The sequence below is a fragment of the Emydura macquarii genome, unplaced genomic scaffold (assembly GCF_026122565.2).
Source record: "Emydura macquarii macquarii isolate MOO-44397 ecotype Brisbane River unplaced genomic scaffold, CSIRO-AGI_Emac_v2 contig_2473, whole genome shotgun sequence".
Taxonomy (NCBI): Eukaryota; Metazoa; Chordata; order Testudines; family Chelidae; genus Emydura; species Emydura macquarii.
Window position 1 is genome coordinate 22,171,390 of NW_027132610.1, and position 25,380 is coordinate 22,196,769.

The 25,380-nt window shown below is 38.9% G+C and overlaps 2 protein-coding genes across 2 annotated transcripts in view; one reads left to right on the forward strand and one right to left on the reverse strand.

The window, feature by feature from the left end:
- The window catches only part of GTF2F2 (general transcription factor IIF subunit 2), a 117,043-nt gene that overhangs the window by 59,904 nt on the left and 31,759 nt on the right, over window positions 1-25,380 (reverse strand). The window contains exon 6 of the mRNA XM_067563145.1: window positions 5,297-5,378. Within this exon, the coding sequence (XP_067419246.1) occupies window positions 5,297-5,378 (82 nt within the window). The remainder of the gene's footprint in view (window positions 1-5,296; window positions 5,379-25,380) is intronic.
- Window positions 18,088-19,129, forward strand: KCTD4 (potassium channel tetramerization domain containing 4). Its single transcript, XM_067563146.1, has one exon. It carries the CDS (start codon window positions 18,197-18,199, stop codon window positions 18,968-18,970), a length of 774 nt encoding a protein of 257 aa, XP_067419247.1. The 5' UTR covers window positions 18,088-18,196; the 3' UTR covers window positions 18,971-19,129.

Below are 25,380 nucleotides of genomic sequence, written 5' to 3' on the forward strand. Positions count from 1 at the left end.
AGTGTTTGAGTTGTCATAATTGATTCTGAGACTTATCAAGGAGAAGCAGTAGAGAACTGTTTATACTATGTTGGTGACCTGTTGTGGGGATTTGCCTTGAAGGAACCAATCACTGAGATGAGGATAAATATGGAATCCCTGGTCTTCACAAAAGGGCTTCCATGGTTGACAGGCATTTGGTAAACACTTTTGGTGCTGTGGGACGCTCAAATGCTAGTACCTTGAACTGGTTATGCATGTCTGCCACTATGAAACAGAAGTATTTTCTGTGGGCTCAATGGACAGACATGTGGAAATAAGTATTCTGTAAGTCAAGAGTTGCAAACTCATCTAGGGAGGAAATTATGGAAGATAGCGTGACCATTCTGAACCCGAAGAAACAGATGAATGTGTTGAGTTGCCCGATGTCTAGATCAGGATATCATCCTACCTTTTTTTTTAAGTGAAGAAAATGACACTATATTGTCAAGTAATTACACCCTGTGCTTTTTGCACATCTGTCCATTTTCATATCTATTATATGCCATGGGAGACTAAACAATACTGAAAGGTAAGAGCAAAAGAAATTTTAGTTTTCTTCTAATAAAGCTGCCAGTACTCATCCGGCTACCTACAGCAAATGATTAACAAACAGGGTTATTTTTGGAGGAAACAAAAGAGAAGTATTTAACTGAATTCCTAACTAGGTAGCTGAAGAGGAGGGGGGCAGTTTTGAAAGGTAAAAATGCCTGTAGTGATTATACCTGAGACACGACAAACTTGCAGATTTTCTAAATCTTGATGTAGCTCCATCAGTTAGTCAAGAAGATACTTCTTCCTAGCCAAGCCCCTCCAAGAGATACTGCTCTCTCTTCCTAGTTTTTGTGTCTCCATATTTTTTTAATTTAATTTAAAAAGACAGATAACTGTTATTTGTATTGTAGAACAAATACATAGTAAGAGTTTACAGTTTAAATAGATGAGATAGACAAAGGGTGGGTGGCGAAAGAGGCAAAGAAAGGTGAAGTGGCTTATCCAAATTCACACAGGAAGTCAGTGACAAATCCAGCACAGACTCCAGGTATCCTGATCCCCCAAGTCCAGTATTTATCCACTCCACCTTATTACTGAATTCACCTTATTTCAACAACATTTTTAATACTACTCTGAATTTCTTGCTCCCCTCTCTTTCTATATTCTAAATATTGACCTAATATAGTAAAGAAAAGCTCTTATCGTGAATTAAGGAAAGATGGGGCAGGAAGCTTAAGTACTGTCTGCTTATTAACTGGATTGTAAATGTTTAAAGTATTCATTACTAGAGATAGTAGTTTTGCTGTTAGTGTTTGCCCAGGTGCTTTGTGGGAAGTCAGAAGACATCTCCCAAGGACAGTTTTTCCTCCTAGCAAATCCAAACTTCAAACAATTTCATGCAAGTCCTATAAGATAATATGCTCAAATAAAACGAGGAGTTAAAATTGTATTACACAACTAAAAGATATTGTCCTCATTTTTGGCATCAAAATGAGTTGTGTTTTTAAAAAACAAAACCAAACAACCTTAAACCAGTAAATTGTTATATGTACCTATGCTGAATTTCACTTCAGGAACAAGATGTTTTATGTCCTTAAAAATCCTGGGTATACTGATGGTCAAGCAGATCAAACCTGAGGTTAAACATAAAAATGGCCTATCCCATACAACTGATCAGCAGTTGTGATACATATTGAATTTTGGGGGGAGTGAATGAATAAGTCATCATATGCATTTATTTTGTAGGGCAAGGTAGAGGCCAACTGCCTGAGCAGAGCTAGAAGAAAAATTTAGCAAAGTAACAGACCAAGTAAATTATCCATGTCTTCTGCTGTTGTGCTGGCATTTGCAAAGAACCTGACATCAGAATATAATGTTCATTTTCAGCTATAAATTGAAATGTCAGTCAGTCGGGCATTCAGGACTTTTAAAGAGGTCAGCAACTTGTCCAGTGAGCAGTAATTAAATTTCACTGGTACTCAGCATGCTCATGGTTGGCCCAGACTTCCAGACATGCAATATATTTGTGTAGAAATTTAGCTTCTTTTTAAATATAGCAGTGGGTGAGCTATTTTGGAATTGCTTAATGTCCATTTTTTCTTTAAGTTTACACTGCTTTTTTGCTCGGGTAGCTTTTCCTTATGATTTTAATCACATTCTCTTTAGAGAATTTTAATAAAACTATCAATTTTTTCCCAGGGGTAAATTCTTCGGATATTAATAGTTTGGATTATATAGACAAAACAATTTTCACTAGTGAAACCTCAAGATGTTCTGTTTTTGATTACTTTATAGTTTTGTACTTCTCTCCTGCACTGACCTTACTGCAACAGACCTTAAAGCCTAGCTGATTCTAGTTTGTTCCTTTTTTTCTTTTTATCAATATTAATAAATTCCACTTCTGGGGAGCTTATCTCCTCTAAAGCAAAACAGTAGATAAAAAATGTGAAAGGAAGTTTTATGAAACTCAATCTCAGAACCAGTGTTCATCTTTACACTAAATCAAAACAAGTAACAGCTTTAAATATGTTCCGTACCATGTGAGGACTTGGAGAGAGCAAAGGAAGCTAGACAAAATATTTAGATGTTCCTACTGTTCCCACTAGGAAAAGTAGACAAAAGATGAGCAGTTTCTTCTAAGGTTGTGATCACCAGTTCTGCTACATATCAAACTGAGTTCTACCAGGTCAGAATTTTTGGCTCCACTCATTGTTAGAGATTTCTTATCTTTGACCAATGTGAGAAGTTCAAATCTAGGCAGGGAAAGCCTGACAACCTTTCCACAGAAGATAACAGCACTACAATCAGGAGAAAAATTGCTTTCATTTTTTGACTCTGTTATGGCTCCTGCAGGAATTCACCATGACAAGAGACACAAATGATAGGGCGGGTAGGGTGTTTGTGTGCAAGAAATCAGAACGTAAAATGCCAACAAATTAAAAGTTAGGACAGTATTTCATAAAACTGTCAGTTTCATTTCTGCCTCCTGCTGTGACCTTTCCACATGAACCTGGTATGAAAGGAGACAGTTTACAAAAAATGAGAAACTGTTCAGCTCAGGAAATGTGATTAAAACAATTCTGAAACAGATAAAGTATATATTTAAATTTGCCAGATTAAAACTAATTCCCTTCAATAAAGATTCAGCATAGCTCAAACTGCATTCTATATCATTGGCAGAAACCATGACAGCAGCCACACTGTGAAGCACACATGAAGCAGCTGCAATAGTGAGCCTGCAGGAAGTACAGGAAATCAGTGTATAAAATGATGTACATGGAGGAAACACATAGTTTTATGAAAAGATTGGGACTGTTTAGTTTAGAGAGAAGATAAATAAGAGGACATAACAGAGGTACACAAAATTAATTAATGATATAAAGAAAGTAAATCAAACTCACGTATTTACCTTCCCTCATCATACAAGAGTAAGAGGATATTTAATTAAACTGAAAGATAAATTTAGAACTGATAAAACAAATCACTTTTAAAAATATACAGTGCATAATTAACCTGCAGATCTCTCTCACGCGCATGCACATGTAAGATCCAATGTGAATTACATGATGGATTCTACAGATGAAGTAAAATTTTCAAATGCTCCTGAGTGACTTCCAATAGGAGCCTAAGTTCCACTTCCAAAAATTGTACCTATTACTTTTCCTAGCAATATCCCCCATTTTAAGTATAAGGATTCTCTGTTAAATCTTTACTATTTCTGAATCTTGAAGGATCTTTTTAAGTTTAGTTTGAAAGGAAACTTCTGCTAGCACTAAAAATGATCCACAATTTTTATTGCCTGTACTATTTGATCACCTGCAAAAGTCACTTAGGATGATAGGAAAGTTACACTCCATTTAATTAAAATAGTCCAGTGGAGCTTTCAAACTCCCTACTGGAAGGCTGAACTTTAGCAGGTGGGATTACTATGTCTGAATAGACAAATTCAAAACGGATTGCAAAAAGTTACAAAAGGTTTTTTCAAAACTGGATAATTTGGTAACTTAAAGGGCAGATGAAATTCAGTGTTGATAAATGCAAAATAATGCACACTGAAACATATATACATACATAATTATGGGGTCTAAATTAAATGTTACCGCTCAAGAAAGAGATCTTGGAGTCATCGTGGATAGTTCTCTGAAAACATCTTCTCAACGTGCAGCAGTAGTCAAAAAAACTAACAGTTAGGAATCATTAGGAAAGGGAATACAGAATAAAACAGAAAATATCATAATGGATATAAATCCATGGTACTCCCAGATCTTGAATACTCCATGCAGTTATGGTTGCCCCATCTCAAAAAAGGTATATTGGAATCAGAAAAAGGACAGAGAAGGACAACAAGAATGATTATGGAAACTATTCCATATCCCTATAAGGAGAGATTAGAAAGACTGGGACTACCAGGAGTGGGGTGTGGTGTTATGATAGAGGTCTAATAAAATCATTAATTGTGTGAAGAAAATGAATACGGAAGTGTTATTTACCCCTTCACATAACACAAGAACCAAGAGTCACCCAATGAAATTAACAGACAACATGTTTAAAACAAACATAAGGAAGTACTTCTTCACACGACATAGTCAACCTGTCAAACTTGTTGCCAGGGGATGCTGTGAAGGTCAAAAGTATAACTGGGCTCTCAAAAAAGAATTAGATAAATTCATGGAGGATAGGTCCATCAGTGGCTATTAGCCAAGATGATCAGGGATGCAACACTATACTCTGGGTGTCCCTAAATTTCTGACTGCTAGAAGCTTAGACTGGACAACAGAGGATGGATCACTTGTAAAATAGCCCTGTTCTGTTCATTCCCTCTGAAGCATCTGGCACCAGGCATTATCAGAAGACAGGATACTGGGCTAGATGGACCATTGGTCTGACCCACTATGGCCATTCTCATGTTCTTAAGTGAGCTCACTACATAATGGAGCAGTAGAGTATAAGGTTTTACTGGCACTCATTTTGGGCAGTCTTCACCACTACTTAATATAATCATTCTACCCATGCCAATGAAAACCTTTAAACCACACCTTTCTGAATTCCTTTTTATTTTCTATATTAAAGTTTAACATACACACAAATATATGCACATATTGAGATATATCTAAATACACACACTATACACTCTGTCATACCTAAATCCAATTTTAAACCCTATACAAAACAACGCAAATAAGATAGTTCTACTTTTTAGAAAATAATCTGCTCCTTACCGGGAAAGGAGATAAAACATCAAAACAAGACATTACAGACTAATTGATAAGAGAGATATACCTACCTTTTCAGTTTCATATAGTTTTCACTAGCTGCAGGTCTGCATTCAGCACGTTGAACCACTATTCCTTCCAATGAAAGTTTGTCTTGAATAGAAAGAAACACATTAGCATAAAACATAGAAATGTACATCATTCACCATTTCAACTACAGTCTTACTATTTATGCTTAGAATTTAAAAAACATAATACAAATCCTTATGTCTGATACTATTCAGATATTGAGAGCTGAAGAATGATACACTTGACATCTGTACCTTGTCTGAAACAGAACTTGTGTTCCATCCCTATCTCTGCCAGAGATACCTTATGTGCTACTGGGCAAGTCACGGACACCTACAGGGGTGCTGTGAAGATATAGCCATTAAATATTTATAAGGCACTATGATAATGAGCACTGCAAAAAGCTAATGGGACGTATTTAAAAACTCTTTATAAAATTATTTACTGCATACTATTTGGATGGTATGCAGTAAATAAGTATGCAGCTACACATGAAATACTGGAAAGAAATACTGGAAAGGTGTCTAATTCCATGAGCACTGTGGTATCAAGGCTGGCCTCGGTAGCAGATCACAACAAAACCTCAGCTTTTACCTCATCATTCATTTCCATTTTTTAAAACCTCACTTTTATACATATAAAGCACACATACCTCTACTTATATTACTATTTTTTTGTTTTTTCCTGTCCTTTGTATTTCAGAACGTGAGCTCCTTCAGTCAGGAACAGGCTTCATTTATGTCTTTTATATGGCAAGGAAGGAGTAAATAATGTAGAAAGTGTTTGTACGTAAGTTTATCTTCCCAAATTGTAAAATATAATGAACTCTGTGTCCTGTACCCAGCTGTCTGCAACACACAGCCACTTTGTGCGTTGGTGGCAATAAGCTATTGTCTTATTCCAACTCTAGGAAATAAAAAATAACCCAAAAGAAGTACTGCACGGAAAGCAAGTACAGGTAACCATGCCTAGAACACACTTTAAATACCACCCTCCTAACGAGGCTCCTTTCACTCCTATCCTCCCTACTGTGTGTAGACAGCACAACAAACGAAATACACCCTGTTTGAAGAGCCCATTCCAAAGCCAGGTGTAACAGGATATGGTAAGGAGTGAATTTTACTCTCAGCTCCGTGTGTCCTAACTTTGATGCATTAAGCCAAGCTCATACTATTATTTTCAAATGTGCTTCCAAAGGAAAGGGGCCAATAGCCTCAAGAGTCTGAAAAATCACTAACTTGCCTTTGCTTTAGGGCACTGTATTGACACCATCCCATTCATACGGCTTTCCCTTTATTAAAAAAAAATGCTTAGAGGGATTTCTGCTGAGCAACACAGATCACTCTCTCTTAAAATACACTACATCTGTTGCTTTTCCCATGCCTTGCTGACTGAATTATTTATTATTGAAACCTAAAAATCTAACTCTGGTCTCCGTAATAACAGTGCAAAGAACAATTATCTGACCCCAGGTATTTAACATGGTTGTGTTTATACTGTTTTGCTTTGCTTAAGGAATTAATAATATCCTTCACAAGAACCAGAAAGCAGTATTTTTCTGACAGTTCTGTGCATGTCAAAGCTGAAGCTGCACGAAAACACATTCTTCTTTCATAGATTCATAGGGTTTAAAAACCAGAAGAGACAATTAGATTACGCAGTCAAGCCTCCAGTATATCACAGGCCATTAAAAATCACCCAATTACCCCACACAGAGCCCAGTAACTTGTGTTTAGCCAAAGCCTAATTTACAGAAAGACATCTAGTCTTGACCTGAGGACATCAAGAGAAGGAGAATCCATCACTTCTTTGGTAGTTTGTTTCAATGATTAATCACCCTGATTGTTAAAAATCTGAGCCTGATTTTTTATTTGAATTTGACTGGCTTCACCTTCCAGCAGTTGGTGGTGGTTACGCCTTTATCCACTAGTTAAAGAGCCCCTCAGAACACAGTGTTTTCTCCCCCTGAAGATACTTTTACACTGTAATCAAGCCACCTCTCCATCTTTTCAATAAGCTATAGAGACTGAGCTCTGTAAGTCTCTCTCATCCTAAAACATTTTTTGTGGCTTTCCTCTACACCATCTCAAATTTTTCAACATCCTTTTTCAAGTGTGGACATCAGTAATGAATGCAGTATCCCAGTATCAGTCTCATCAACACTAAGTATAGAAGTAAAATCACCTTCCTTCTACCCATTGCCCCAGTTTATATATCTTAGGATCACATTAGCCTATTTTCCCCCAGAGAATTGCACTGGGAGCTTATATTGAGTTTCCTGTCCACTCTGACCCCTAAATTATTTTCAGAGTCATTGCTTTCCAAGATACAGCTCTCCCCATTGCGTAGGTCTGGCCTCCATTCCTTGTTCCTAGACGTATCGCTTTGCATTTGGCTGTATTTTCTTTGAATGGGCCCAGTTTACCAAGCATTACAAATTGCTCCATATGATATGCCATTATTTACCACTCCATCAGTCTTTGTGTCATCTGTATGTTTTATCAGCAGTGATTTTATATTTACTTCCATATAATTGATTAATGTTGAATAGTATCAGGCCTCATATTGATCCTTGTGCAACCTCACAAGAAACACCCCCATCTAGTGATGATTCCCCATTGGCAACTACTTTGGGATCTGTCAGATAGCTAATTCTTAATCCATTTAATGTGTGCTTTATTGAGATTGCATAGTGTTCATTTGTTATTCGGAATGTCACGAAGTACTAAGTCAAACTGTTTACAAAAGTCAAAGCATGCATGATGCAAAAGTCATGATGTATCTGACAAAGTGGGTTGCAGCCCACGAAAGCTTATGCCCACAGAAATTTTTTAGTCTTTAAGGTGCTACAGGACTCTCGTTGTTTTTGCCGTATACAGACTAACACAGTTACCCCTTTAAAAGTTACCTTTATCAATTAAACTTGTAATCTCAAAACATAAATTCAGATTTGACAAGACCTATTTTCTATAAAACCATGCTGAATGATATTAATTATATTCCTATCTTTCCATTCTTTATTGATTTCTGCTTTTCCATTATTTCATCCAGGCTGATGTCAGGCTAACTAGCATGCAGTTACCTGGGTCATCCTAATAGCCCCTTCCAATCTCCTGAATTTCCCATCTTATTAAAAATTAACATTAGTGGGCCATAGATCTCCGCAGCCAACTTTTTTAGAACTCCTGAATGCAAGTTATTCTGGCCTACAGACTTTTTATGAACAGCTCAAGAAAGATCAGCTTCTCTCTGCCTTCACCCATAGCTGACAAATAGATCTGTTCTCGGCTTTCAGTTTAAGAGCAGGAAATGTTAGGTCCTTGAAAAAGCCTCTTTTAAAATACTTACACACTATCATAACAATCCCACCTCACTGCCTCCACGTCACAGCCCTGGTAAATCTCTCCTGGCTGGACATGCATCAGGCTGCCATGTTTGGATCCCAACACAGTGAATCTCTGGGCTCTTATGCTTCCTTTGGTCTGGGTATGCTTCAGCAACTCTCTCTTTCCTTGGCCTCTCTGGCACAATACCTGGGCACAAGCGCTCTGTCTGTTACCCCTTCATGGAAATGGGTTCTTGGGGTCCAGCTGCTCTAGGTCACCAAGACCGAGTGTTGACCCTCAAGACACCCCATTTGTTTAAGCACACCCATTCTCTGATCTCCAATAACTCTGGCACTCTGGTTTACAGTTTTCCTCTAGGGTCACATGATAGTTGAAGAACAAAACCCAGATACTCTGAAAAAGATTACAAAAGTAATCACTGTTTACTTTAGACAGCACAAGAAATTATACAGATCTAGACAGAACAACAACACGTTTATATGCCATCTATGCCTCAGTTTTCTCACCATTTTGGAGAGTTCTTTGAGATTTGGGTTGCTGTCTTCTAGGGAGTCCAGGATCTTTCCTCTCTCCCTGCCTAAAGCTTCTCATCTGGAAATTACAATCTGGTCTCTTCTCCTTCCCTCTAAAACGTCCAGTCCAGTCCAGTGACCCTTTTCTTTCATAACCTCAAGTTTGTTTTGTCCAGGGGTGCCCTGCTAAGCCTTATCAGGTGTTTTAAGTCCCATAGCAAGTGATCTATTGCTTAGTGATCAGCTCAATTGGGCAGTCTGGGCTGGTAACCAACTCTGCTCAAGGGTACTTCTATGTGACTAGGGAAGTGTTTAACAACCCTCCATTGTTAGCTCTGTGCCATTATCCTTTGGAATTTCAGTCCAGCATGGAGGTAAAAAATACAGAAGGCAGAGAAGCCCCACATTCAAAATGGAGTATGTAGTTTGACAGAGATGTATAGAGTTCAGAATTTCAAACTGGAATTCATAAGCTGTATATAGACAGATTCCTTCAAATAGTTTCAACGTATATTAAGAAATATTGTTTTAACTCCCCATTCTTTCACCAACAGCGCAAAATCTTCACTAACTGCACTCCAGATGGACTAAATATATTGTGAAAGTGAAATCTTGTTGGGGTAGGTATATAGCATCTATGATACTAACAAGGCTACTGTCCAGATGGCAAAGTCTGTAATTCCGCTCTCTCTTGTGCTCCTTGGGCATTGTAACACCCCCAGAGAACAGTTCTAAATGAAGATGTCAGCTAGACAGATGGATAAAGCCCGCTGCAGCAAAGATATACACCCTCCCCATGTTCCTTGGGGTGGAAGAATGTGATGACAGTTCCTGCTCCCTTTCTGACCCTTTAGCTGCCTTCACCCACAAAAAAGGTACAATACATTATATAACCATCTCAGGTATCTGGATGGACCTCTACTCTCTTCACCCTTCACTAATCTAGGGCTGTAGTAACTAGGGATGCCAAGTATCAAGCATCTCACATGACACACCCACGTTTTCACAACCCTACTGGATCCTTATCCTTCCAGCTGGGCTCTGCACAACAACTGCAGCACTAGAGGCCACTGTCGTGCCTAATACCTAGAAGTGGGGAGTGGGAGGAAGAGCAGCAGCAGCTGAAGACAAGGATCAAGAAATGGGGGTGAATGGAGGACAAAGAGGTGAATAGGGCAGAATGAGAAAAGCTGAGGGGTGGAAGGGAAGAATGGGGGAAGCTGCACAACCCCACACCTTAAACCAGAGGCTCACCCTACATACCCACCAAAACCCCTTTAGGCTCTGCCATGCTCTCTAACAGCTGTTTTTAGCTGCAATGAAAGATCTGTGTCGCAGATGAGATGATTCTAGTTGAAATCCTCCTGACAACCCTTGTGGAAAAATAGTATGTGGTTATAGAATCACAGACTGTATCTTAATATCTCTGTACAAGGGGAGGAATTAGGTGGTATTGTACATAAATCATTATTTCTGGCATTTCCTAACTTGAGTGTTTGACATTGAGACCTTAGTGTTTTAACTTAGGGTTTTTCTGGGTTATGCAATATAGATATTTATAGAAACCCCCTCTTAAGTTAGCACTTATTGGGAGATTAGATCTCTCAGGATATTTGCTAATGAGCTACAGATGGCCTTTCACTTGTAGATCACCAATCTGAATTCAATTCAGTTCAGAAAGAATTAAGAGTTGTTCCTGTGTAACGCATTTTGGTGTCTCCATGTGAGATGAGGTCGGTAGGTCTCAATTTCAAGGTCCGATGTCACAAGTTCACACACTTTCCACTAATTGGCAAACTGAACATAGCTGCCAAAAACTGCAAGGACCATACAGATTGAACTTCCCCTTTTCACTCACTCCATCCCTTGGGAAAGAGTTGAGCCATGTTGACAGGATAGTATGTGTGAGAAGCTGTCCTGGTACTGCCCTATGGCTATTCAGACAATTTCACCTCCACAAGGCTGTTAGGACAACTCCTTTCACCAACACTAAATCTACATTAGTTTTTACAACCAAAGTTTGTTATATGCAAATTACGTACAAATATGCAAAATAGTTCATTAAATTATTTGTATAGAATACCACACATGGAACTGTACAAATATCAGCAGATGTGGGCAACTTCCACAGGCTATGCAGAGGGAAGGTGATCAGAATGACATGGAAGTAGTCTTAGGAGAGCAGCTCATTGGTATGGGCTCATCACCCTGAAAGGTGTCAGCTGGCAGAGATGATGAACAGCATTGTGTTCTCATGTCTGCACTAGCCTATCCATTCTCAGGAGCAGTCAAGACTCCTGCGGATTCAGTTTACCCTGTAGTAAGGGTATGTCTAGGCTAGGATAAAAGGCTTTAAAAATGCAATAGCTAGCATATGTTAACTTGCTGTGAAATGTGGTCTAGTTTAGATAAGACTTCGCTAACATTGGAGCTAGTAAGATGGACCTAAACTTGACCTTTTCCCTAGTGCCGATGCAGGTTAACACCTTCAGCTTGATTTGAGTCAACTGAGTTATAGTTTAAGCTCACTGTTCTGTGTCACCTCTGCCAGCTCACATGTTAAAACACAATTTGCCCAGTCCAAACTAGGTTTTTAAAATATAGTGGCTAAAACATTAGCTAGCATGTTTTTAAAATACTATATTCATACATACAAAGCTTAGAGTTTTAGATTAGAGTACCCCCTAGACATGCTAGGTGCTTCAAGGAAAACACTAGCAAATCTTAGCCTGGTGTGCAGCCGTCTTACCGCATTTACAAGATCCAGCACCTCTGTCCTGAGGCATTATAGTCGGACTGTTGCCCCACTATAAGACTTAGATGAACTTACTGTTTAACAGCTAATCTTCCAAAGGGCTTGTCTACACATGGAGCTATTCAGGAATAGCTGTCCCTGAATAGCTTCATTTGTAGACGAGCCCTAAGTACTCTAAAATACAAACACATGCTCAGATCATCTTGAAAATGGCAGTGTCTCACTAGAGTCCATGGTAGGGTTAGTGATGCAAATTTAGTGTAATTTGAAAAAGGAATTCCTAAGACACAGCACCCTTAAAAAAAAAGGAACTGAATAAAACTGTCTGGTTCTTCTAACTTTTATTTTTGCACAAACATGGAATTCAAACTATTACATAGATCCACCTCAAATTGATATCACCTGATTGGATTTGAACTCAACTAGTCCAGCAGACTGCCACTATGAAAAGCAGTATTTACTACATTAAGGGTTCAAGTTAGCTCTACGAAGTGGCAAGATCCTGGGTGATGTGCTACATGGTAAGCACATGAACCATGAGAGAGACTCGTTCTCGGTGGAGAGCAAAAACATACGGTATACAGGCACACCCGCCAGAGCAGCTCAAGGAAACATGCTGTAGCCATTGAACCTAACAAGTTCAATTCCTCTCTCTAGTAGTTTCCTGAGAATGTCTGTGGACATTACTACTCTTCACCATTCATTCTGCTTTGGGGAAGGGGCTCCTTTAGGAAGCTTTGCCTCCAGTGCAGCACTTTTTGTCTAAGGGTAGATATTTCAAAGTGTTCTACAATCCACGTGGATTCTCAAACTAACATGAAATTTTCTATGCCACATCAAGGCCAATTCTGGCTAGTGAGGCACGTTTGAAATCATTTGGACAAGGTGTTCCTTAGATACACCTCTCCCAGCAAGAAGCTGATTTTAATAATCTAAGTGCTCTAAAATACACATGCATAGAGAGATTATGATTTATTTGTATTATCATAGAACTGAGGAGCCCTAGTTATGAAATAGTACAATGCCTAGCACAATGGGACCTAACACAGAAGGGGAAAAAAACAACAACAACAAAAAACAGTTCCCACCCCAGAGAGTTTACCAACTTTGTCTTGAAAACCAGTATGCCACAATAGGGTGTCAGGCTGTATTCACCTGCATGAAGTGTTCTCATTCAGCTGAGAGCATCCCACTGAGAAGTATGAGCCACTTCACTGTGATGCTCCTGTGCATTGAGGGGCCAGGAGGAGGGCTGAACGGGTATCAGAGACAGGAAGGTGTTCCAGGAAACCACTCATTCAGTCAGTCAGTCATGCCACTATTTCCTCAAAAAAAACCACTGCCCAAAAATCTTTGTAAACACAGAGTTCAGGTTGACCATCAATAACCTGTACACTTAGAATGTCAAATGAACCTATGCCTAGACCTATGAAAACCAGGAAACTCATTTTTAAGATAAAAACAGCAGGAGTTCTGTAGCACTTTAAAGACTAACAAATTTAATTTCAGCAGGCATAAGCTTTTGTGGGCTCCAACCCACTTCCTCAGATGCAAGTAATAGAAATCATACTGGGGGCAACATATATAGGAGGCAACATGTACATATCCAAGGGAAGTGACAACAATGGGGGAGGTGGATGAAGGCAGGGTACCTGAGGCCTAATTACAACCACTGAGTAGGAGATGAGAATGGGTGATCAGAGGTTCAATTACTTCTTGTAATGAGATGACCATTCCAAATCCCGATCGTTAAGGTAATATCTTCCACACCACATAATCTTAACTCAGTCTCCTTTTGGCAATGTCTCAACAAGTCTCTGAGAGAGAGATTTGGGGGCAGGCATTTGAAGGACAGTGTGAAAAATGCACAAGAGTAGTGGGAAGGAAACACTCACGTCTCATGTTTATTGTGATCAAGATCAAGTGTAGGTCAGCATTAGTGAACATGAGCTAGCTAGGCATGACCTACACTTAACCAATTCACCTACTCCAGACAAGCCACCAAAGGGTTGCCAGATATCAACACCTATTCAATCCCTGTCCTAGTTATTGTTTCTTGTTCACCTTAGGTTATGAGGACTGTGGTGCACTGTGAAGTATGCCATAACACTGCTAGAACTCTTCAGGGAAATAGTGCAGCAGAAAGGCTGTACATCACTGTTTGAATGCCAGTGCAGATGTGGGTTTTGTGCTGGGCACCTAGAATATACAAGAGTTAGAATGGGGTGAAGCATTCTTATGTTCCCCTATTTCTTGACATGCCCAGGAAAATGTCAGCTTCCGGAGGTCGCAGTCTTTCTAGTGGTCTTAAAACCCTACCAACATTTTTAGCAACTATTCATACACACTTTGATTTTTGTGCCAAAAACAGCCATTGTGATCATCTACTTTGACCTCCTGAATATCACAGTCCAGAATAAAGAGGATCCCCGATTCCTTTAGCTGCAGCTGCTCCTCTGCTTAGATGGCAGTTGAGATCTAGAAACCTGCTGCAAATAATTCCTGCATCAATACAACTATTGTACAGTACAGTAAGGGTTGACAGGAGTGTGTGAAGAATGGCATAGCACTGTGTTGGGCACAAACCACAAAAAAATGCAGATTTTATGGACAGTAAGGTGTGGTTTTGTTGTACTGCCTATTGACAACTGCAAGGGGGCAGAGTTAAGGTTGTGTGGGATATGGTTTGGAACAGTGTTTCTCAACCTTTTAAGCAGCAAGTACCCCCTAACTTCTGAAGATTTTAATAAGTACCCCAACACTTAATATTCCACAGGATTTTATATTTACAGACTAATGTGAGCCATATGTTGGAAGAAGGGCTGAGTATATAAGGCCATAATTTGACAGATGTCATATCTAGTGTGGTAAGGGTTACTACCTTCACACCAGGGGCGCACAACTCAAGTATGTACCTGGACTAAAGGTGAAGTTGGCCAAAAATAGGAGGCTTTGAACAACATGCTAATGCTGGGAAATATAAAGCACCATGCCAAATTTTCTGCCATAGATTTGAGAGGAGGAAGGGGTGAGAGAGAGAGAGAGAGAGAGAGAGAGAGAGAGAGAGACAGGAAAAGAGGGTAACTGGTGAAATCTGGGGCTGTCATAGTTGTTAATTTCACTGCTCAGCTAGAGCAGTGAAATTGACAAGTTTTCTGGGTACTGGGCTTTGAGCCGGGAGGGGAGCTGCCACCTGGGCAAGTTGTAGGAGGCTGCTGCCTGGCTGCCAGCCCGGGAGGTGGGTGACTGCCCCCAATCCGAGCTGGGGCAGAGGAGGCTTCCGCACCAGCTGGGACCCAGGGATGAGGGCAGGTGGCTGCTGCCCATCTTCAAGCCAGGGCCCTGGAGGCTGTCCCTCAGCTCGGAGCCAGGTGGCTGCCGCCCAGCTCACAAGACTCAGGAGGCTGCCACCGGGCTCCCACCTGGGAGCTGGGACCCGGCGGGTAGCAGGGGGCTCCTGCCTGCCTCCCCCAGAAGCCAGCAGCTGCCGCCTGCCTCCCAGCTGGGAGCTGTGACCAAACTGGAAGCGGGATGCTGCTGCCCACCTCCCCCAGAAGCTGGGGGCTGCTGCCTGACTCCCAGCTTGGAGCTGGGACCTGGCAGGAAGCGGGTGGCTGCAGCCTGGCTTCCCAGGACTGCGGCGGCTGCTGCCTGCCTCCCGCCTCCCAAGTGGGAGCTGGGACTGGGTGGGAAGCGGGCTGCTGCCGCCCGGCTTCCCCAGAAGTCAGCAGCTGCCACCCACCTCCCCTTCACTCAGTTTTTCCCCAGCTATCCCGTGTCTGTGTCTCGCGTACCCCCAGGGGTATGCATACCACAGGTTGAGAAACTATGGTTTGGAAGATTAACTCGCTTACCTAGCTTTCATAAGTTTAAGGATAGGCACAATTTACATTGTCCTTGAGTCGGCAGCTGAGCCTATAAATTCCCATATCTAGATATATACACACACACATTCTCTCGTCTCTCCTCCTCCTCCACCCTCGTCCCCCACTCCTGAGGTCTGCAGCTAACAGCTTGCTGGCATTTTTACACTCTAAGCAGCTGAAGGGATCTTGCCTGGCCTTTCAAAAATATTTAACTATAGACAAACCCGGAAAATTTCAGTCCCAAAGACAGAGCTTTCAGAAGATTATGAGTATATGAAGCTAAGGAATGGATAGTGTTTTGCAGCTGCCTTGTTTTAAATTTATACAACCCAGTTTGCCATGAAGGATTTCAAAGCCCTTTATATATCTGGACTTTCCTTGGAAATCTCCCATCCAGCACCGATCCAGCTTAGCTTCAAAGAGATGACAAGATCACCATGCAAGACAGAATGACCCCAGAGCCAATCACAGGGTATATCAATTACCACTATGATACTTACAGTTGGTTATAAGATTAAAACCCACATCAAACTTGAACAGATCAAATGGATTCTGACACTTGACTATTCATTGCAAAAGTCTCCCACAGTACCAAAATATTATCCATCAAGCTTATGTCAAAACTACACTACCCTTTTTGTCTCTCTTTCCAAATACCTTTATTAACTCTTACTAATGGTCATAAGGGTTGATTTTCAAAAGGTTAGTATATTCAACAGTTACAAAATTATTAAAATCTCTTCAAATTGAAGTGCTACTAAGTACAGCAAGAGCATCAAAGTGTTAAATTTAAACACTAACTTTGTAATTCCAGATACACAGAGTTTAATTAATAAAATAATGTGTAATATGTTACATATAGCAACAGACAAAAGATTTAGCAAAGCAGCTCTTTGGACTGAGGATATTGAGGTATGGGGGCAACAAACAAAATCAGCATGCTATTTCCATCAACAGGCACACAGTTATATTATCAATAAAAAAATCACATATCATTAGAGCAATGTTTCTACAATATTTATAAATAATTGATAACATATTTATTGGGAATAGTCTGAATAAAGTCTTAATATAAACAAAGGCATGTAGAATCCTTTTAAAAAAAGGATAATTGACTTTGTTGTTAACAGGCCAAAGCAATAGACACATGCTTGTAGACTGAAAAAAACATTCTTTAAAAAAAAAAAAAAAATCAGAATCTCTGATTTCGATGTTCAGGTTAAGGTAAGTGTTAAATCTCTACCTTGCTTTGGAATGCATGCTGCATACACTCCCTCCATCTCCCCCACACTCCCTTAGGAAATACACAAACGTTTGTACAGCTTTCCCTTTCCTCCCTCCAGCTGCAAATGTTTAAAGGGGAAAATCATTTTTAAAAAGGCAATTTCAAATGAACCTTTAATCTCAGCTTCGTACAAAGAAATGAGACGGCCATTTGATTCAAGTATACTCTTCCAATGTTTTCTCTTTTACTGAAGTATTGCTAAGCTATATTGTTATGTGGTATTCAAAGATTTCTATAGGCACACTGGCTCTTTGTTCCACAATGGCAACAGAGTTATTTTGATTGAATATAAGATAACCTGTGAAATCTAATATTGGTTATTTAAAAATTATCAATACAAGTAATAAGTGTGCCTTTTCTCTAAAGTAGTTTTTAATCTATGGTAAAGGAAGACTTTATATCAAAGAATACAAAACTTAATAAAGGCTATATTTTTTGCCTTGCTGAGGATACCTGAATCAACTGAAAATAATAGTTTTCACTACATGCTAAACCAATTAGATAAGAAATGCTTTATAACACCACTTTGAAATATTTTCTCATACATTTTTAAGCCACTGTGTGTTTTATACATAAAGTATACACATGGAATCATCTGTTTTCAGCTATCTTCCATTAAATAGGTGAAGTACCTTAACCAGTAACACAATTTGCTTTTTGTAAAGGTATGTGTAAAACGAAAAAATACCTAAAAAAGCAAACAAAGCTACTACTACAACACTCAGTGCTAAACATTCTTTAGCAATTCCACATTATAAACCTATTTTAAAGTAAATATTACAATTGAACTGGTCAGTTAAAAGGTATTGTCCATTTCCACACAGAGTAATTCAAAATGCTATTTTTAAATAATTAAACCTACTAGACTTCAAAGAAAATAACTACACAGCTTTTACATCCATCCTCTTCCCTTATACAGTTAAATGCAAATTCTCCTTTGCAACCGTACTCCTGATATTTCTTTGCATACATAGCAGATACGCCACCTACTGCAAACTGAGCTGACAGCCCATGCAATGCTAGCAGCACTTCCATTCCATCACCGTGCTGGAGCTGAATAAGGGTGCTTTTAAAATATCTCTTTTCAAGCACACAAGAACAAGGCAAGATAGCTGTCTTTTTAACCCATCTTTGAGAATGGAGCGAAAAATAAACAGAAGAGAAAAGGAACATGAAGAAAAGCAAAACAACTCTGAGGTTACTGAGGAAGGCAAGAACTGTAAAATGTCTCTGATTACTCTCAATGTTGGTGGATACCTGTACATTACACAAAAACAAACACTAACCAAGTACCCAGACTCTTTTCTGGAAGGTGTGGTAAATGGAAAAATTCTCTGTCCATTTGATGCAGATGGCCATTATTTCATAGACAGGGATGGACTCCTTTTCAGACACATTCTGAACTTCCTACGAAATGGAGAACTTCTTCTACCAGAGGGGTTTCGAGAAAATCAACTTTTGGCACAAGAAGCAGATTTTTTTCAGCTTAAAATGTTAGCTGATGCAGTGAAATCAAGGTGGGAAAAAGAACAGCTAGCATCCAGAGAGACTACTTTCCTGGAAATAACTGACAGCCACGACCGTTCACAAGGTCTTAGGATCTTCTGTAATGCTCCTGATTTCATAGCAAAAATCAAATCTCGCATTGTGCTGGTGTCAAAAAGCAGGCTGGATGGATTTCCAGAGGAGTTTTCAATATCTTCAAATATTATTCAATTCAAATACTTCATAAAGTCAGAAAATGGTACACGACTTGTGCTTAAGGAAGACAACACCTTTGTCTGCACCCTGGAAACTCTTAAGTTTGAGGCTATAATGATGGCTTTAAAATGTGGATTTAGACTGCTGACCAGTCTGGATTGTTCCAAGGGGTCAATTGTCCACAGCGATGCACTTCATTTTATCAAGTAATTACTTCTATCACCAGACAAAGGCAACAAGCATGCAGCCAGTAAACCTCATTAAACTACAGCATCCAGACATCAAAAATAATGTATCTAACTAGCCCTGTACCACAGAGCTCTGCTGCTAATGAATTAATGTGAGCTAATGGTATGTACCTTCATAGCAACATTCATCTCTGGGTTATTTAGGCTGAACAAGTATCTTATGTCTAAATTTAATAAAAATGATTTGCTAAATACAGTAAATACAGATTGAATGATGCTGCTATTTGCATATATTTTTCCTTCGTGCTGTCTTTCACCCAGAGAGTCTAGCTGAAATGTTTTGTGTACTTGTATGACTAATATGCATACACCTTATTGTTCAGTTGAACAGTGGTGAAAGTATTTTCATATAATATTCAATCTTGAAACATGTTTTGCTTATGACAAAATTCATACTGGATTTTAACTGGAATAAAACATTTTGAGTGTTCATTAGCGTTTCTGCAAATCTATTAAAAGCTGAATTATACTGAAATTACAATATAAGACTGCAAAAGGCCAAAAAAGGCATCAATTTGATTTTAAAATTAAACAGATTATTTCAGAGCTCATGTATTTGAATCATCATATTTACAGCTATATCATTCATTTACTGACAATTCCTGAAAAAAAATACCTATAACAACAAAAGCCAAACAACGCTATTTTATTTTTACTTTACTTTTTATTACAGGAAATATGTGAATGCATAAAGGTAGGTAGAGAACTAGATATATTTCAAAAAGTATATATTTTGAATGTTTGTTCAAAAGGCTTTGCATAAAAGTTCATGTAACAGATTTTCAATTATATATCAGATTCAAATGTTGAAGTTAACATTCTCCACTCATCGTTGCTGTTCAAAAAGAATGGCAAATTAACATATCTATTACTTTGCATAATGGATTACTAACCAGCGAGTGGAACTTCAAATTCTGAATAATCACCGGCTGATATTTAAAATGTATCAATGTAAGAGGTAGATGAAACATTTCTCTCCCCTTTCTCTCATCCTTAATATTCATCTTGTTTTCTTTAATTTATAATTTTTATTAAGGTATAAAGATACATCTTCCACAGTGCAACTAGAATTAATAAATGCAGAAGTAAACATTAGCTAAATGTCTGTCATTAAGAAAATTTGGACCAAACACAACCTTCATGTAAGCAGGTCAATTCCTGTTCACCTCACCTTTCAAGTCAGTGGGAATTGCACCTGCTTATGCCAGGTCTGAATTTGACCCTTTGACTATCAAACATGCACAGTTCAACTGAAATCAAGTGTGAAGAAAAAGGTGCTATTTAAATTTTTTTAAAACAATAGTTTCTTACTAAATAACATTTGAGTTCTTCTTTTTGTTAGTAAAGAAAATGAACTCTACATAGGAAAAAATACAAAAAGTTTCCATATAAAACACAATCTTCGCTACACTAAAATTTCAATTGTCACCAGACACACTTAAAGCATCATTCTGTCTTGGATTTTAGACAGGATCAAACTTATTTTTAAGAAGAAATGGGAATACATTCTATCCTGCAACATGGAACTGTACTTCAACAATAACTGGCAATAACTGTGTCTCTCACTAGACCTAATTCATAATATAGAGAGGATCGAAATTTCCAGACAAAAGAACACAGACAAATTCTCAAGATGGTATTTCCATGTGGGAAATTTCTCTGGAATTCCTCCCCAAAATGCATAAGATCATTCCAAACCATGCATTTTTCTATTTAGCCTCCAGGTACCACACTTAGGAATAATTATAGCATAGTGGTATGTGGGAAAGTTACCATTTTAAACTGATGTAGTTTCTAACTGATCACTATACACTCATTTTCATTAACTGTTTTCAAATCAGTATACTTTTCAAGAAACTTCATTAGCCATTAAATTAGTAAATACAGCAGTATCGATTACTCCTGTCTGAATTGAATGTGAAAGCTTACATGCAACAAGTTTGACATTTTGCTGATTTTCTAAAAGACTCTGAGCAAAAAGACTAACGATACCATGGCAGAAAATAATTGTGAACAAATTGCAAGAAAACCTTTAATGGACTTGTCATCTCTAAACTAGAATAGATAATAGTAACTAGGCAGGCTACCCAGTGAAGCACCATAAACTGCCCTACAAATCATAAAGAAGCTTGTTTCCAGTTCTGTCAAAAATGTAAACTGTATAAGCACAAAGTCTGGAGGAGGCTGTCGCTCAGATGATGTCAAATCATCCCATTTTCTTAAACGTTTTTGGATATAATCTTCAATTCTACTAGGATTTAAAGTGACTATAGAGTTTTAAAGATAGAAAATAGTACACATTTATTTTGATTTTAACAGTCAATACAAAAGACATACTGCCTTCTTGGCATTTTGGCCTTTACAGAAATTGCAGTGATTTAATGTCAGAGAAGTATTATTTTCTTTACCTTCGGATTTCACACTCATTATTGAGAGAAATTGTTCATTATTAAAAAATGGTAGTCCATGCTTAAATTACCACACCACCAAGCGAATCAAACCCAAACCCACCACAAATATGTTTACAAAAAAGAGTAAATCAACTACAATACTTTTACAAAGGTTAAATGAAAGGTTTTTACCTGATAGGACCTAAGTTTAGATTGCCTACTCCCTTCTAACAGCTGATTACATTACCATCTGAAACCACTCATGAAGCTTCACCATAAACTGTGTTGTATCTGAGGTCAAACATGCCCAGGGAAGAAAAAGAATCCTACACCCAAGCTTAAAGGAAAAAAAAATTACCCACTATATTATAAAATTTGTGGATTTGTTTAAGTCTCAAGGATTCAGGCTATTAAACGGGTCTTATTAGAAAGCTTTCCAATCCCCAGGTAAAATATCATTGGTATCAATGTTTTACAGCAAGCACTTGAGAGCACCTGATGCCACATCAACTTTAATTTCCTGTTTTTGCACACACACACTTTTTACAAGCATTTAGTTTTCAAGGCTGAAATTTTCCAACTCTGTCACTGAAGGTATATTTGCCAAAAAGTTTTAGCAAAATCCCCTCAGCTGTTTGAATAAGGATTTGTGCAGGGGGACAAGAGAATCTTCTCTCCCCCCACATTTAAAAACTGGAGGCATGTTGCATTAAACAAGACTATAACAAGAATAGTTTGTTTGAAACTGGATACAGACTTGACAGACCTGTACATATGCTCAGTTTGAAAGATTGTTCGATATTCGCATATGCAATTTTCAATCAGAAAATCAATCAAAGTTTCCTTTTTATGCTACAGATGCTCCAATAGATGAATATACTGAATGTGTGCAGTTAGTTAGGTGTAGATTTGAATTCAAACACACCTGACTTTGCCAGAGAAACTAGTAAGATATGCAACCCCGTTGTCTTCAAGGATTTTTTTTCCCTTTTATTCTAAAAAAGTAGGAAATGGAATGCTAAATGATACAATATTAAGGTTACAGAATAAAGTACTCAAAAGTCAGAAAATACCGGAAGTGAAGATTGTTCTAGCAATGCTAGCTTGGGCACTATGTGCAAGTGAAATATTTTTCCCCTCTTTTTCTTGTTAAGGGCTAAATTAGTTGGTATAATGGTAAAACAGAAAACAAAAACAAACAAACAAACAAACCCACAACTATAACCTATATGAAAATCCATATTCCCCAAATGAGAAGTGAGTAAACTCAATTTATCCTGGACTACACTATTAGCTAGACAGAACTCTTTGGTTCAGCCCGGAATATTAGGCACAGTGTAGCTGCACCCATAGGAGGAATACTGCCAAGGAATTGCAACTCAGTCATAATTCCTCTGCTGCTCCTAACCTGTTCTGATGGGAGGGAGGAAGTCACTTCATTCCTTTTTGGAAAGCATCTTACTTCTCCCCCTCACTCCTGGCCAGCTATGCTAGTCATGGCTCCCTGCCTACTTGCTTGCGGTGGAATGGAGGGCAGTATCAAGCACACTGCCCTTGGCTATTCTTCCCAAGCTGCTTATTTCCTTATTTCCTGTTAATCCCCTGCACAGCCACTTTAAGGCTAGGGACAATCTAACCTTATATGTAAGACTCATCATACTCCTCTGTTATAAATGTCTCTCATGAAACAGACAAGGTCAGTGAGGTAATATCTTTTAATGGACGGACTTCTGTTGGTGAGTGAGATAAGCTTTCAAGCTATACAGAGCTGTTCTTCAGGTTTGGGAAAGGTACTCCAAGCATCACAGCTAAATGCAAGATGGAACAGACCGTTTAGCGTAAGTAATTGGCACATATTCCATGGACCCATTCAAGATGAAGTGGCCTGTTAACACCTCTGAAGTCATAGGACAAAAAAGGGGGGTTGGGGCCTACAGATTGTTGTAATAAGCCAGGGGTAGCCAAACTTACTGACCTTCCTGAGATCCCCCTCCTTGCTGGGCAAAATCCTCTAATCCCACCACCCTGCTGCAGGGCAGAAGCTCTGAGCTCCCCACCTCAGTCTGGTAGGCGGAGAATGAGGGGGAGGGGCTAAGGGGGCTCCGAGAGCTGTACCTTAACCGTAAAAGAGCCGCATGCAGCTCACGAGCCACAGTTTGGCTACCTCTGTAATAAGCCATAAATCCAGTGTGCCCATGATTTTTAGTGTCTAGCAAAGTTATGAATTTAAGCTCCCAGGCTCATCTTTTGAAAGTGTTGTGCAGATTTTCTTCAAAGATGAGGACTGATAGGTCAGATATAGAGTGATCGCTTTGTGAAAAGTGTTCACCCACAGGTGATAGGGTATTTTTGTCTTTTATCACTTTCCTGTGAGAGTTTATTCAAAAGCATAGTGGGTGTCTGGTTTCACCCACATAATTGTTATTGTGATATCCATGGATCCTAGATATGCCTCTTGAAAGGTGTGTTGCAGGGCTGCTAATCATTGTAGAAGTGGAGATGTGTCTGCAGGTTAAACGTCTGTTGTTCTGGCAAGGTCTGGTGGATTTTTCGCATTGAAATTAGGCAAGAATACAAATTTTGAGTAATCAGCTGGAGAAGGAGATTTAGAGGTTGCTTTGTTTAAGGGTTTGTCTACCTTAGAAAAAGAGGTCAAGTTTAGCTAACATGTTACCTCGACCAGCTAAACTGAGGAGCAAAAAACCTGTGTCTATACTAGTGAAAAGGTTTGGTTAGGTTGGGGCTAGCTAGCCTTTTGTTAGATAATCCTGACCTAACCTCAACCTATTTTTCTAATGTAGACAACCCTAAGAGAGAATGTTAAACTTGACAAGAATGTGGCCACCAATAGTGAAGTCAGAGGCACTTCAATGAAGAAGAGAAGTAATTTTGCTACGTCAATTAAAAAAAAAAGTCTGAGGAGATCGGGATATGGCATTCACTAAAGAAGTGAGTGAGAAATAAGACATTTGAGACAAGTAAATTAAGGTTTATAAAGCATTTTTATCTTAATAGCAAAATCTGAAATGTAATCTTAAATGTTTGTCTCCAGAGATCATCATTTACACAGAAACCCAGTGGATGAGAAGTGAGGTGAGAACTCCAGAAGGAAGTTAGGGTTCGATGGTAAGGAGTGATAGATGACAGTGTGAGAGCTGTTGAGCCTTGTTAATTAACTAACCTGAACAGTAAAGGAAAGTACAATCACCTTCTAACAGCAGAGACAGACTGTGGATAATGATTTTACTGAAGTGTGGTAGGATTACCGCATGCAGCTAAAGAAACAGTCTTTTAAACAATTCATTTCTACCTGTAGTGGCAATAGATTAACATCACTTCCATTACAACAAAACTTGTTCATTTCAAAACTCTAAAATAAAGTATTTGCTTTGCTGCTTCAGAAATGAAAAGAGAGTCCCCAACTGTTGATATCTGAACTCAAGTTAACACACCAGTATCTTAAAGTAAAAAAATTAGAAGGGGATTGTTTAAAAATAATCCACCCAAAAAGTCTGCATATATTTAATTAATGTTGGTATTGAAACACTTCCCCTTCCCTCTGACCTTGGCTTATCCACTCATTATGGTGGGGGAATCCTATTAGTCAGTACTTGAAAAAAATGTGTTTACATTCCCTGGTGGGTATGAGAATTACAATAGCGTGATCCTTTGACTGTATGATTCTGTGACAGAGTGCAGGGAGTTAACAGGTGAGCCTGCACTCTGATCACTCCGCCACCAGTTAGTTCCCCAGAAAAGGTTGATTAGATAACTAAATTCAATTATCCCAACTGGGAGCGGGGTGCGGGGGGGGAGGGGGGGAAGGAGGGGAGGGGGAGCCTAGGTGAGCTAAAGAGACAATTAGCCCATCAGCTCAAGGCTGATAAGAAGGGCACAAGGAAGGAAGGACAGAGAGGAGGGTGAACAGGCTAATTGAGGCCACTCTCACAAAGATCTGAGAGACGGGAGACCTCAGTCCGTG

Bases quoted from the DNA above. Each gene is read 5' to 3' on its own strand.
- KCTD4 (XM_067563146.1), top strand. From the start codon at position 18,197: ATGGAGCGAAAAATAAACAGAAGAGAAAAGGAACATGAAGAAAAGCAA.